The sequence below is a fragment of the Euleptes europaea genome, chromosome 6 (genome assembly GCF_029931775.1).
Source record: "Euleptes europaea isolate rEulEur1 chromosome 6, rEulEur1.hap1, whole genome shotgun sequence".
NCBI lineage: Eukaryota > Metazoa > Chordata > Lepidosauria > Squamata > Sphaerodactylidae > Euleptes > Euleptes europaea.
The window spans coordinates 7,165,106-7,179,800 of NC_079317.1; the positions used below are offsets into that span (position 1 = coordinate 7,165,106).

General features: G+C 48.0%; 1 protein-coding gene and 1 non-coding gene across 2 annotated transcripts in view; one reads left to right on the top strand and one right to left on the bottom strand.

The window, feature by feature from the left end:
- Window positions 1-14,695, top strand: part of ARMH4 (armadillo like helical domain containing 4) — a 46,805-nt gene that overhangs the window by 8,380 nt on the left and 23,730 nt on the right. Inside the window, exons 2-3 of the mRNA XM_056850694.1 lie at window positions 4,038-4,274; window positions 6,061-6,264. Of these exons, the coding sequence (XP_056706672.1) occupies window positions 4,038-4,274; window positions 6,061-6,264 (441 nt within the window). The remainder of the gene's footprint in view (window positions 1-4,037; window positions 4,275-6,060; window positions 6,265-14,695) is intronic.
- TRNAA-AGC (transfer RNA alanine (anticodon AGC)) lies at window positions 1,054-1,129 on the bottom strand. Its single transcript has one exon. It is a non-coding gene; the product is annotated as a tRNA-Ala (tRNA).

The following is a 14,695-nucleotide window of genomic DNA, read 5'->3' on the forward strand; positions in this document are numbered from 1 at the left end:
GTGCATTGGAGCAGTTTCCCTGCAGTGGACGGCGCAGCTGTTGGGATCTTTTGTCGCCGCTCGCTGCAGGAAGAAGAAAGGTACCGAGGCTGAACTTCTATGGACAAAACGTTAAAAGGAAATGGGTTCTGCTCTGATTCCCCTCCACCAAAATCATGAATTTCAGTTCAGTTAGGCTGGATTCTCTCTGATCATAGAATCATAGAGTTGGAAGGGACCACCAGGGTCATCTAGTCCAACCCCCTGCACAATGCTGTAAATTGACAACTACCTTCCCCCACACCTCCAGTGACCCCTACTCCATGGCCAAGATGCCCTCCCTCTCATCATCTGCCTAAGGTCATAGAATCAGCATTGCTGACAGATGGCCATCTATCCTCTGCTTCAAAACCTCCAGGGAAAGAGAGTAACCACCTCCCGAGGACGCCTGTTCCACTGAGGAACCGCTCTGACTGTCAGAAAGTTCTTCTTAATGTTTAGCCAGAAACTCTTTTGATTTAATATCAAAAGGTCCCGCATCTTCTCCCTCAGATTTTGCTTTGCTGGGCAATTCCTCACTAGGAGCTGCAGAGGGAAATACCGCAGCTTTCCCCCTTCCTTAGAGACCCCTCGACATTTTTGTAATGGCAAGTATCCATTGATGTCATTCTCAGGGCCGGATCTGTGGAGAGGTGACCTGTTGCCGGGGCAACCATCACGGGACCCTCGGTCCATCAAAGTCAGCATTGTCTGCTCAGACCGGCAGCGGCTCTCCAGGGTCTCAGGCAGAGGTCTTTCACATCACCTACTTGCCTAGTCATTTTAACTGGAGATGCCGGGGATTGAACCTGGGGCCTTCTGCACACCAAGCAGAGACTCTGCCACTGAGCCAGGGCCCCTTTGCTAGAAGCCAACTGGTGGCAAGGGCAGAATACATTAACATACGGGAAGATGCCTCATACTGAATCAGACCCTTGGTTTATCAGGTTCAGTCTTGTCTACTCAGACTGGCAGTGGCTATCCAGGATTTTAGGCAGAGGTCTTTCCCCTAACCTACTGCTTGGTCCTTCTAACTGGAGATGCCAGGGATTGAACCTGGGACCTTCTGCATGCTAAGCAGATGCTCTGCCACTGAGCCAGGGCCACTTCCCCACTTAGGGGAGGGGCCGTGGCTCAGTGGTAGAGCCTCTGCTCGGCATGCAGAAGGTCCCAGGTTCAGTCTCCGGCATCTCCAGTTAAAGGGACTAGGCAACTAGGTGATGTAGAAGACCTCTGCCTGAGACCCTGGAGAGCCGCTGCAGGTCTGAGTAGACAATACTGACTTAGATGGACCAAGGGTCTGATTCAGTAGAAGGCAGCTTCATGTGTTCATGTGATGGTCTAATTCAGTATGAGGAAGCTTCATGGTGTCCAAAGCTGAGGTTGAGAAAGAGAGTGAGGTTTTGGCTTCAGCTACTTACTGAATTCATGGCAGAGTCAGGATATGAACCAGGGACTGCTGAGCTAATCTTAGCCCTTCTGCTTCTCCAGATGTGTGGGATGGTCTCCTTCTGCGGAACGGATGGGCCGGGGGACCGGCACCAGCTGTTGGGCGGAAGCATCACTTTCATTGTGCCTGGGAGGGGCCACGGCTCAGTGGTAGAGCCTCTGCTCAGCATGCAGAAGGTCCCAGGTTCAATCCCCGGCATCCCCAGTTAAAGGGACTAGGCAAGTAGGTGATGTGAAAGACCTCTGCCTGAGACCCCGGAGAGCCGCTGCCAGTCTGAGTAGACAATACTGACTTTGCTGGACCAAGAGTCTGAATCAGTATAAGGCAGCTTCATGTGTTCCCTCAAGAGCTGAACTTGCATGAGATTCCTCACTAACTGTTACTGGGCATGCACAGTTTGCTGTTCCGTCCCCCCCTCCCCAAGGCAGCGGGGGTAACAAAGATGTAAGGCAGTTGTTCTAGCTCCTGTGTGTCAGCTGTGGTCATCGAGGCAGTGGTGGAAAAACACACTGAGCCGCCAGCAATAATTCCCACTTTCTGCTTAGACCTATTTGCATGTTCAGCAACCTCCTTGCCTCCCACTAAGAAAAATGGCAAACACTGCCTTCCTTAACCAGCCTGTAAAGGAATGGTTAATATTTACTGTGGTGTTTCAACCAGCTGCTGGTTCATTTTATTCAGTTTTCAAAACCTGTTTGCTGGGCAAAAGCCAAAATCAGGATTTTTTTTTAATATATGCTCGGTCCAGAATCTAGGATGTCTGTTACTATAAGCGGAATGTGCTCCTTGGGATGTGTCGTTCTAAACTCGATTCTGCCATGGTGACAGCTGCCACCTTCCAGTCTAAAATAGCAAAGAGAGCTAGAGACAGAAGGTCTCCAAGCACATTTGAGCATGGGGAAAAAAATCAACCCCCCTCCTTCATCAACTGGAGGAGAAAGGGGGAACTGGGGAGGAAAGATCTTTTTCTCCTGCATCCAAAGCTGGTGGGGAGCTTCAGCTTTTCCATTGCAATCTTGGGAGGAGAAACTGCACTCTGCTAGATGCCCATCAGGATTAGAGCTCTTTCCCCTTAGAGGAAGATCTGTGGCTCAGTGGCAGAGCATCTGTTTTGGCATGCAGAAGGTCCTAGGTTCAATCCCCGGCAGCTCCAGTTAAAAGGACCAGGTAGGAAATGTGAAAGACCTGTACTGGAGATCCTGGAGAGATGCTGCCAATGTAAGCAGACAATACTGACCTTACATAAGAACATAAGAAGAGCCCTGCTGGATCAGACCCAGGCCCATTGAGTCCAGCGGTCTGTTCACACAGCGGCCAACCAGGTGCCCCTAGGAAGCCCACAAACAAGACTACTGCAGCAGCACCATCCTGCCTGTGCTCCACAGCACCTAATATTTTCGGCATGTTCCTCTGATCCAGGAGAGAATAGGTATGCATCATGACTAGCATTCATTTTGGCTAGTAGCCATGGACAGTTCATGGCTAGTCCTCCATGAACAAGTATACTCCCCTCTTCAAGCCTTCAAGTTGGCAGCCATCACCTCATCCTGGGACAGGGAGTTCCACTATTTATCTCTGCGTTTTGTGAAGAAATGCTTCTTTTTATCTGTTTTGACTCTCTCACCCTCCATCTTCAGCAGATGACTCCGGCATTCTGGTATTATGAAAGAGGGAGAAAAGCTTCTCCCTGTTCACTCTCTCCACACTATACATAATTTTATTATGCATTCGAACCACAGAAATCATGGATCTCCCTGACCCTGTGTAAGCCAAATTCCCTTTCTGTCGTGAACAAGTGCTTTCTGATCCATAGCCTGTCCCTTCAAAACAGAATGAATAATAACAATCGGTATCTACACAGGCACCAAAACCACTGTGCGGGCTTCAGAGAAGGTGTGAACGTCCATGGTAAATAAAGGAAATAAAGTTTGCACTCCCATTCTTCACAAGTACATCCCTAAATCTCCATCCTCTTAGGAGCCATGCAGTAATTAATATAAGACCAGAATCAATTTTGTAACCAGCTTTCCCCCCCCTTGTGTTTTTATTTTAATACATAATGATATGTACAAAAAATACAAAAATATATAAAATACAGAACACAGAGAAAATACAAAACAATGCAAAAAAGACTACAGAAATTGGGAAGACTGATATAATAAACAAAACTGAGGTTGCTACCATACATCCAATTAATCTAGCATACGAAAATTGCATCTATACATACAGTTACGCTTGCATGCTTGACTAAATATCTAACCACCACCATCTGTGGGATCTTTGATAAATCTAGGTTACAACTTTACATTTTATACTTTTTTGAAGAGACAGCACGTTAAATATATAATCCTCTATGCATTTTGTAACCAGTTTGTTTGCAGCAACGAACCGTCATCAGCTTTCTCAAGCCTCGGCTTTAGGCACGTAGCGAATTTCCCCCCAGAGTGGCTCACCTTCTTGATCTCCCCATTGAAGAGTTTGGTGAAACACGAAAGCTTTAATCCTCTCCTCTTCTGGCATTTTCCTTAAGAGCGTGTCGTGATGGATATTTTAATCTGCTTCCCCCTAGGTGTTACACAAGAGGCAGAAACAGCCTTCCGTCGAACCGATGCCGGGTTTTTCGCCACTGTGGCTGGAGATTTTCCTAACCAAGAGGCTACAGGCGAAGTCAGAGTGGAGGAATTGGCAACCCGAATCCCGACAGTTGTCAGCTCCTCCGTGGTGCCAGGGGAGCCAGAAAACTTTGCCACTGTGGTGTCTCCCTCAGCCGCTGATCTATTGGTCATCCCAACGCCTGATGCTGGAGGTTGGTGGCTTTTCTGCTTCATGTCATAGAATCGTAGAGTTGGGACCCCCCAGGGTCATCTAGTCCAACTCCCTGCACAATGCAGGAAATTCACAATTCTTGGAGGATGGGTCTGTCAGTGGCTATTAGACATGTTGACTAAGTGGAGCCTCCATGTTCAGAGGCAGTGAACCTCTAATGTCAGTTGCTTGGGGTAGGGATACAGCAGCAGAAGGCCTTTGGCTTTGTGCTGGATCAGTAAGCCTCACAAGAACATAAGAAAAGCCCTGCTGGATCAGACCAAGGCCCATTGAGTCCAGCGGTCTGTTCACACAGTGGCCAACCGGGTGCCTCCAGGAAGCCCACAAACAAGACTTCCACATCACCTCATATATGAACATATGAAGCTGCCTTCTACTGAATCAGACCCTTGGTCCATCAAAGTCAGTTTTATCTACTCAGAACAGCAGCAGGTCTCAGGTGGCGGTTTTTCACATCACCTACTTGCCTGGCTCCTTTGACTGGAGATGCTGGGGATTGAACCTGGGACCTTTTGCATGCTAAGCAGATGCTCTGCCCCTGAGCCACATCCCCTCCCCAAGGCATGCTCCTCTGATACTGGAGATAATAGGTGTGCATCACGACTAGTATCTGTTTTGACTAGCACCCATGGATAGCCCTCTCCTCCATGAACATGTCCACTCCTCTCTTCAAGCCCTCCCAGTTGGCAGCCATCACCACATCTTGGGGCAGGGAGTAACGTATTTAACTATTTTTAACTATTCTGGAACATCAGTTTGGCCACTGGTATGAAACAGGATGCTGGTCTGTATGGGCCCCCTGGTCTGAGCTTGTGTGGCTTACCTTATGTCAACATCCTGAAAGAACTCAAGGTGAAGTTAGGAATCTGATAGTTTAACCCGGGGTTAAACTGTGTGCAAGTGCCTTGGAAGTCTCTATTGCTGATTGCGAGGAGGTCATAAGAACGTAAGAATATAAGAGAAGCCCTGCTGGATCAGACCAAAGCCCATCAAGTCCAGCAGTCTGTTCACACAGTGGCCAACCAGGTGCTTCTAGGAAGCACACAAACAAGACGACTGCAGCAGCATTATCCTGCCTGTGCTCCCCAGCACCTAATATAATAGGCATGCTCCTCTGATCCTGGAGAGAATAGGTGTGTGTGCATCATGACTAGTATCCATTTTGACTAGTAGCCACGGTTAGCCCTCTCCTCCATGAACATGTCCACTCCCCTCTTCAAGCCTTCCAAGTTGGCAGCCATCACCACATCCTGGGGCAGGGAGTTCCACAATTTAACTCTGCGTCACACAAGGTAAGCCGAGGGGGTCCCTCTGCTAACTCATCACCCCAGAGGCCCAGTGGAGTTAAGTCCGCCTCTCCTGGTATACCCCCCCAAAGAACATTATGGTCTGCTGATAATAATCCACTGGTGGTCCCCAGCCCTAAGAGTGTGCGGCTGTCCTTGACGGGAGCCAGGGCCTTCTCGCCATAGATTCCACCCTCCAAAGCTGCTATTTTCTCCAGGTGAACTGATCTCTGTTGCCTGGAGATTGGTTGTAAGCCCAGCAGAACTCCTGCCACAACCTGGAGGTTGGCAACCCATACCTGCAATGCATCTAGTCAGGAGGTGATGCTGAGCTGGGCAGACTGATGCCCTGACTCAGGATCAGGAACCGACTTGTCCAGCTCCTAGCAATTCATCCACTGGGGTGCTTTATGCTTTGTGCCCATGTGGGTGCCAACCTCACACCCCTTTCCTGTGTGTGTGTGTGTGTGCTCACCGCAGCGCCTGTCGCTGCCCTCGGAAGCGAAGAAGACGCTCCCTCGGATGACGTGCCTGCAACCCTGGCAGGGCTGCAGACCGGAGAGATTCCTGGCTCCACCGAGCCCACGTCAGCTGTGGCAGCTTCGGCAAGGAGAACCACCATCCCGGCTGCCCACCAGGTCACTACAGCGGCAGCCTACGGCCTGGACGGGCTGGAATCAGAAGGTAACCATGTGAGCTGGTTCTTCGCCAGGGCTCCTTCAGTGTGGGTTGACGGGGTTCCCTGGGGTTCTTAGAAGTAGGGATCGGGTTGAAATAGGGTTGCCGGGTCCTTCTTCGCCACTGGCGGGAGGTTTTTGGGGCGGAACCTGAGGAGGGTGGGGTTTGGGGAGGGGAGGGGAGGAACTTCATTGCCATAGAGCCCAATGGCCAAACTGATTTTTATCGGCTGGAGATCAGTTGTAATAGCAGGAGATCTCCAGCTAGTACCTGGAGGTTGGGCACCCTAGGCTGAAAGAAGCTGGGTCTTCCGCTACTCCAGAGATGGTCAAGGACCTTTTTGAGCCCGTGGGGACCTTGGAATTCTGAATATATGGTGTTGGGCACAAGCAAAAAATGGCTGCCACAGGAGGCGGAGCCAATTGCAACATGTCAGGGATTCAGGTTACACAACCCTAATAAATAAATCTTCAGTATTTCAGGCAGAAGGAGGCCTTTTACTATGAACACGTTGTTTTTTAAAAATTTATTGCGTCCATGCACAGTGACACAGGGAAGTGTCAGAGACACAAGTTGACCATAATAGTTTGACAGAGACAGTTGTCAGATAGCTGTCAGATCTGGGACATCTAAACTGATGCAAGAGGCAGCAAGAGCCTTGGAGGTTCCAGAGTGAACTGCAGCAAACCAGATTAAGGCAGTAGGCCAGTGGTTCCCAACCTTTTTTTGACCAGGGACCACTAGGACTTTTTTGTTCGGTGCAGGGACCCCAAGGTTCAAAATAAAAATTCTGAGAATTTGAAAATAAACTTTAATCATAACTGTTAGTTAAACATTAAACTTAGAATAATATTTGAATATATATATTTTATAATAAGAGAACTTTTAATTGAAAATATTAATTTATTTTGGGTTTATAACTTTGTTTCGCGGACCTTAATTTAGTTCTCGTGGACCCCTGGTTGGGAACCAGTGCAGTAGGCTGATGCAATACTGTGGGCAGGTCTGCAGGTGGGCTAATTGGTATCTGGTGCTGAACATGTATGATAATTACTCTGTGTCGGAAGTATAGTGGAGTAAGTGTACGTGATGGTTGGTTTTATCTGTGCACTGTAAAAAATAAACGAGCACTGTTTTCTACAAAGCCAAGGAGTTCTGGTGGTGTTTTCTGGATAACTGCTAATCCACTAGCTCCCGCGTCAGGAAGATCCTTGTGCTGTGGGCTAGGGTTGCCAACCTCCAGGTGTTATTTGGAGATCTCCTGCTATTACAACTGATCTCCAGCCGATAGAGATTGGTTCCCCTGGAGAAAATGGCCCATTTGGCAATTGGCTTCTATGGCATTGAAGTCCCTCCCCAAACTCCTCCCTCTGCAGGCTCCGACCCCAAAACCTCTCGCCGGTGGCGAAGAAGGATCTGGCAGCCCTAACTGCGGCTGAAACAAAAAAATTAGCACAGCTGATCAGCAGCCCTGTCGGGCAAAAGCCCTCCTTGGCAGTGCCCACCTTCTAACTATGCGTGGCAGGTGCTAGGAAAGGGATCGATGGATGCCATGGCACCCACAGGCACTATGTTGGGGAGCCTGGCGCAGTGGATAAAGAGTCAGAGTTGGGTCCTAGGAGACCCGGGTCTGAATCCCTACTTCTATCAGGGAAGCTTGACGGGTGACCTGGGGCCCATCACAAACTCTCCGCCTGGCCTACCTCACAGGGTTGTTGTGAGAGCACGGGGGAGAGGAGAATGATGTTCTAAGATGCTTTGAGTCCCCACTGGGGAGAAAAGTAGGATACAAATAAATACTGGTTGAGAGCGGTGGACTCTAATCTGGAGAGCCGGGTTTGATTCCCCACTCCTCCACATGAGCGGCGGAGGCTAATCTGGAGAAATGGATTTGTTCCCCACTCCTCCACCCGAAGCCTTGTGGGTGACCTTGGGCTAGTCACAGCTCTCTTGGAGCTCTCTCAGCCCCACCAACCTCACACGGTGTCTGTTGTGGGGAGGGGAAGGGAAGGTGATTGTAAGCCGGTTTGCGTCTCCCTTAAGTGGTAGAGAAAGTCGGCATATAAAGACCAACTCTGCTTCTTTTTCACCACTCCTCCACACGAGTGGCAGACTCGAATCTGGTGAACCGGGTTGGTTTCCCCACTCCTCCACATGAAGCCAGTTGGGTGACCTTGGGCCAGTCACAGTTCTCTCCGAACTCTCTCAGCCCCACCTACCTTACAAGGTGTCTGTTGTGGGGAGGGGAAGTCGATTGTAAGCCAGTTTGATTCTCCTTAAGCGGTACAGAAAATCGCCATATAAAAACCAACTTCTTCTTCTAAATAAAACATAGACTGTACATGATGTACAGTTGTGTGGTCAGAACTCCAGACGCATGAACATGGGAAACTGCCTTATATTGAAGCTGCCTTGGTTCTGTCAATGTCAGCACTATCTACTCAAACTGGTAGCATCCCTCCAGAGTTTCAGTTGCTTTCACAACACCTGGCTCTTTTAAATGGAGATGCCGGGGATTGAACCTGGGGCCTTTTGCATGTGAAGCAGATGCTCTTCCATTGAGCCACAGCCCCTCCCTCAGACCTGTGAGATTAATTTAGAAATAGAAGCATAGGGAGGGTTGGGGGTCTGGAATGGTCTTGGGGTTCAAGGGAAGGGAGAAGAAGAAGAAGAGTTGGTTTTTATATGCCCACTTTTTGTACCACTTAAGGAAGAATCAAACCGGCTTACAATTGCCTTCCCTTCCCCTCCCAACAACAGAAGAAGAAGAGTTGGTTTTTACATGGCGACTTTCTCTACCTCTTAAGGGAGAATCAAACCGGCTTACAATCGCCTTTCCTTCCCCTCCCCACAACCAACACCCTGTGAGGTAGGTGGGACAGAGAGAGCTCTAAGAGAGCTGTGACTAGCCCAAGGCCACCCAGTTGGATTCATGTGGAAGAGTGGGGAAACCAACCCGGTTCACTGGATTAGCGTCCGCCGCTCATGTGGAGGAGTGGGGAATCAAACCCGGTTCTCCAGATTCGAGTCCACTGCTCCAAACCACTGATCTTAACCACTACACCATGCTGGAGGGTTTATAGTATGCTGTCCATTCCCCCCCCACCCCCAGTTCCATTCCCTGATGAGAACTGTTGCATCCCTGAATAATTGTTCGTACCTCCAAGAGATTTGAAAGGGAAATCCTCAGTGAATTAGTACTCAGGGGCTGTTGCAGAGTGAAGATACAAGTCCTGTCTAATTGCAACGTAATATACTTTCATTTTTTACATTGAATTGGAGAGACTGACAAATACATTTCGCTTTTGTTTCACTACATTCCCAAAGTGAACAAAATAGCTGTTCTGCCCTGAGGACTAGAAACATGCCAAAGCGCGTGATCCAGATAAATTTACTTTCTTTTCCACGCGCACCTCCACACGATGCTTATTTTATTTTGTTTTGTTTGTTGTGTAAGTTTCCACGTTATCTTTTACTTACCATGCATCCATAATGCAAAATGGCTGTGAGGTCTGCCGTTTTAGCTGGAGGGGAAAAAATTAAAAATTTCTTCTCCGAATGCAAATTAAATTTGAGAGGGCGATATTAAAAATGAATGGGAGCAGAGGTTTCCAATTAGCCTGCTATTTAATCCTTAATTACAAAATGCTTAAAAAAACCCCAAAAACCAACCCACTCTGCTGATTCTCTGCAGTGTCATTAAAAATGCAAATGAGATTGCAGAAGGCAAGAATTCAGATGCGGGTTAATTTGCTGCTAAATCGCAGTTGCCTGCTGGCCAGACGCTCAAAAACTTTACCCTCAAATCCTCAAGATCTACGGATCCCAAACTATGCCAAGCGTACTAATTATTCGATTGTACTAGATAGGGGTTTTTCTTTCTCTTCATGTGTAACCTTTCTGATTTTGCTCGGAGCTGGAGACTCTGGTCTTCCCCCCCCCCCTTCCTCGGGGCTTTTTCCATACCGGGTTTTTACTCCAGTTTGGCTTCAAGAGGAGAGAAACCATCAGTAAATGATGCTGTGTGTAGGGGAAGGGGGAAACTGATGCAGTTAAGAAGCCAAGCTGGAGTGAAATTAGGGGTACCAACTCCGGGTTGGAAATTCCTGGAGATTTGGGGGGGGTGGAACCTGGGGAGGGGATAGACCTCAGCGGGGTATAATACCCTACAGTCCATCCTCCAAAGAAGCCATTGCCTCCATGGGAACTCATCTCCATGGTCTGGAGATCAACTATAATTTCAGGAGATCTCCAGGCGGTTCCTGGAGGGTGGCACCCCTAAGTGGAATAGGGTCTGGCGTTCTCTCCGTATGGGGTCTGGCGTTCTCTTGGAGTGGCAACGGATCGTCAGACTACGGGGATCAGTTCTCCTGGAGAAAACGGACGCTTGACTTTATGGTAGACCATAGATTCAATTTGCATTGTGGGTTAAATCATTTTTGTTTGTTGCCTCCGGGATCTCAGGCGAGATAGGAAATAATAATTTTATGAGTAATTCCACAGCCGGTAATCTGAGCTCTCTTTACAGCCAATATCTGGGGATTAAAAATTATTTTTAGTGTCCTGTTAAGGCTGCCAAGGGGCATAGAAGACAATGTAATTAGAAATGGGGATAACAAGCAGGAAGTGAAAAGAAGTGGAACCACAACCGTGCTGGGTAAAACTCCGAGAATATCCAGTTAAATAGCGGAAATGCTGGTCGTTCGTGAAAGCCTGGGAGTATAGAAATAGGTCTTGTAACTATGTGCTTTTTAAGAAGCCTGTATTTTAGTCCCCGTGTTTTTAAATACATTTGTGCACAATATATAATAAAAATAGATTTATTAGTTGTTATATTAGATAGTGTTTAGCTCAACCCCTTTGGTTTCCCTTAACCTGGTGCTTCAATGAAAAGAATGACGTCTCTCCACGAATCCATCTGGGGAGGGCATTCCTTGGACAAGATGCTGCCAACGAAAGTCCCTTTCGCTAACGGTGCGCTCAGCTTCCGGGTTGTTTCTTCGCAACAGCCCTGTGAGGTAGTTCAGGCCCCAGAGGGGCTAGCTCAAAGTCTCACAGCAAGCTTGCATGGCACGGTTGACATTTCAATCCAGGTCTGACACTATTACCTTGAATTTTACTGGGCAACACATTCGTTTGTTATATTTAGGGTTGCCAACCTCCAGGTACTAGCTGGAGATCTGCTATTACAACTGATCTCCAGCCGATAGAGATCACGTCACCTGGAGAAAATGGCCACTTTGGCAATTGGACTCTATGGCATTGAAGTCCCTCCCCTCCCCCAAACCCCGCCCTCCTCAGGCGGACTGTACGGAATTATACCCCACCTCTCCCCAAACCACACTGTTCCCAGGCTCCACCCCCAAATCTCCAGGAGTTTCACAAGCCAGAGTTGGCAATACTCATTGATATCCTGAGCTTCTCTGCATCTCCGGATCACCTCTCACCTGGGGGCGGCTTTATAGCTTCTCACCTGGTGCTTCTGTTTTATCAAAGAATTTGTAGCACCTAATACCAGCCTGTGTTTATTAACCTGGATTCTCAAACCCAGAATATTCTCACGACCACTTTTCCATAGCGTGGTGTAGTGGTTAAGAGCAATCGACACTATAATCTGGAGAACCGGGTTCGATTCCCCACTCCTCCACATGAGCGACGGACTCTAATCTGGAGAACCGGGTTCTATTCCCCACTCGTCCACACGAAGCCTCCTGGGTGACCTTGGGCTAGTCACTGTCCTCTCCGAACTCTCTCAGCCCCACCTACCTTACAAGGTGCCTGTTGTGGGGTGGGGAAGGCGATCGTAAGCCGCTTTGCGACTCCTTGAAGGTAGAGAAAATCGGGGTATAAAAACCAACTCTTCTTCTATAGGAGACGGCAGGTGTGTTTGCCAGTTGGCATTTCTGTTCCTCTTGGGAAAGGTTTCCCAGAGGCCAAGTTAAGCAGCTCCGTAATTCTTAATGTTGGACCTGCCCTTAATATATAGGAACGGGAGAAGCCCAGAATCGACTTCTCTTTTCATCTCATATATCTAATCTAAGAACGTATAGACATTTACCTTGCCGTTGTGTGTCTAATTCACTCTTCCCTACTTAAGGATAGATGGAATCACACTCTAGCTGTGTCTGAAGAAGTGAGTGGTGGCTCCCGAAAGCTCCTGCTCTGCCAGAAATTTTGTTAGTCTTTAAGGTGCTACTGGACTCTTGCTTTTTTCTACCACTAAGAAAGTCCGCTGACGTATCTGGACATCTGCAGGAAGGTCCCAACTTTCTCAAAGTCTGTACTACCTCTTGTTGGCTGAGAGGTGGCAGCCTTTCCTATTGTTTTACATTGCAATATTTAGCTGCCAGAATTTGGGCAGCTAGCTGGCGGGAGGGGGGGAGAGAGTTACTGGCAGCAAAGGGAGCATGTCCCCAGGAACTCTAGCATTTGGTCAAAAATTCTATTGCTTTACCATAGAGTTCTTTGCGAAATGCTAGAGAATCCAATGTCACTTCTGGTTTAAATTTCCAGCCAGCGGGATGTCAGCAAGCCAGGCCTTTCCTCCTCCACCCATCAGTTAGGGCTGCCAACCTCCTGGTGGTATAGAATTCAAAGTATGGCACAAGACAATTTTTTCCAAAATTAGGAAAACAAAAATGCAAATCTTGCTTTTAGGGGAATATATTGAGAACAATTTTCAAACAGTCACACTTCTTGAGCAGAAAAATATATATAACAATTGGTCTAAACAAGACCCCAAATCATAATATATTCCCCTAAAAGCAAGATTTGCATTTTTGTTTTCCTAATTTTGGAAAAAATTGTCTTGTGCCATACTTTGAATTTTATACTCCTGAATAGCACTTGCAGGCCGTTGTTTGATTACAATCTCCTGGTGGTGGCTGGAGGTCTCCCACTATTACAATGGATTTCCAGACAACAGAGATCAGTTCCCTTGGAGAAAATGGCTGTCTTGGAGGGTCGACTCTATGGCATTGTACCCTGCTGAGGTCCCTGTCCTCCCCAGTCTGCATCCAAAATAATCTCCAGGTATTTCCCCACCCAGAGCTGGCAACCCTACCACCAGGGCCCACGGCACCTGCAGTCTTTAGAGGAAATTGCCAGGAGGATTCCCCTTATATTGGGGGTCGGCCATCCCTATGGGAGAGGCCCTTGGAGAACTGCTGTCAGTCAACGTAGAAAGCTCTGACCTCGATGGGAAGCGCCTTCATGTGTTGGGTCCTCCTAAACCGCTGTTGGCCGTGTCTTCGCGGAACAGGTTAACATGCTCAAAAGCTGAATAACTACTAAATCCAATCTCTCTCGAGTGTTGTGACGAATGCTGCGCGGGAGTCTCATCTCTTGTAAGAAGGCAAAGAACAAATCCTTTGAAACGGACTGGGAACTCGCTGGACGTAGGGCTGCCCTCGAAACTGATCCGGAAACTCCAGCTGGTACAAAATGCCACAATGAGGGTCCTTACTAGGGTTGCCAGGTCCCTCTTCACCACCGGTGGGAGGATTTTGGGGTGGAGCCTGAGGAGGGCATGGTTCGGGGAGGGACTTCAATGCCGTAGAGTCCAATGGCCAAAGCGGCCAATTTCTCCAGGGGAACTGATCTCAGTCGGCTGGAGATCAGTTGTAATAGCGGGAGATCTCCAGCTAGTACCTGCAGGTTAGAGAATAGAGACAGCACGAAAGCTCATTCAAATTAATCTCTCACTTATAATATCATGTTACTAATTAAGATCTATGCGAGGTTATACAGTAATGTCAATTGGTCAATATTTTATCTAATATAAACAAAAAACACCACTCCCACAAGAGAGCGAGCCGAAAATCCAAAGGAGCGAGCCGACAATCCAGTCTAGTCCAAATGCACTTGCGTACTACTGTCCCGTAATGACAAAGCAAGGCAGGACGTTCAAATATTTGTATGTACTGTGAAACCGAAGTCTTCTTAGCCAGCTAGGAGCAAAGTACCTGGAGGCTGGCAACCCTAGTCCTTACTGGGACCCTGCTGAGGGCCGATGAGGGCCAATATTTGGCCAGTACTACGTCAGCTGCACTGGCTCCAGGCGGAGTACCAGATCAGGTTCAAGTTTTAACCTTTCAAACCTTACATGGTCTGGGACCTTCGTATCTGTGCGACCGTGTCTCCCGGTACGCCCCCCCCCCCAGAGAGCGATACGCTCAATTAACAACAATTTACTGGTGGTCCCCGGCCCAAAGGTGTGCTGTTGGGATAGTACCTACTATTGGACTTTTTGAAGAAAATACAACATTTACTTGAAAGAACATGGCAATTGGTGCACTGAGACTGCACCCTATTTAGATTGTACAAACTGTATATAACTTTGACTGTTCTTATATGTATCATTCACTCTTGTATTGTGGATGTCATATGTGTCAAGCACCAATAAGATTTCTTGCTACTTACATACCTGGAGGTTGGC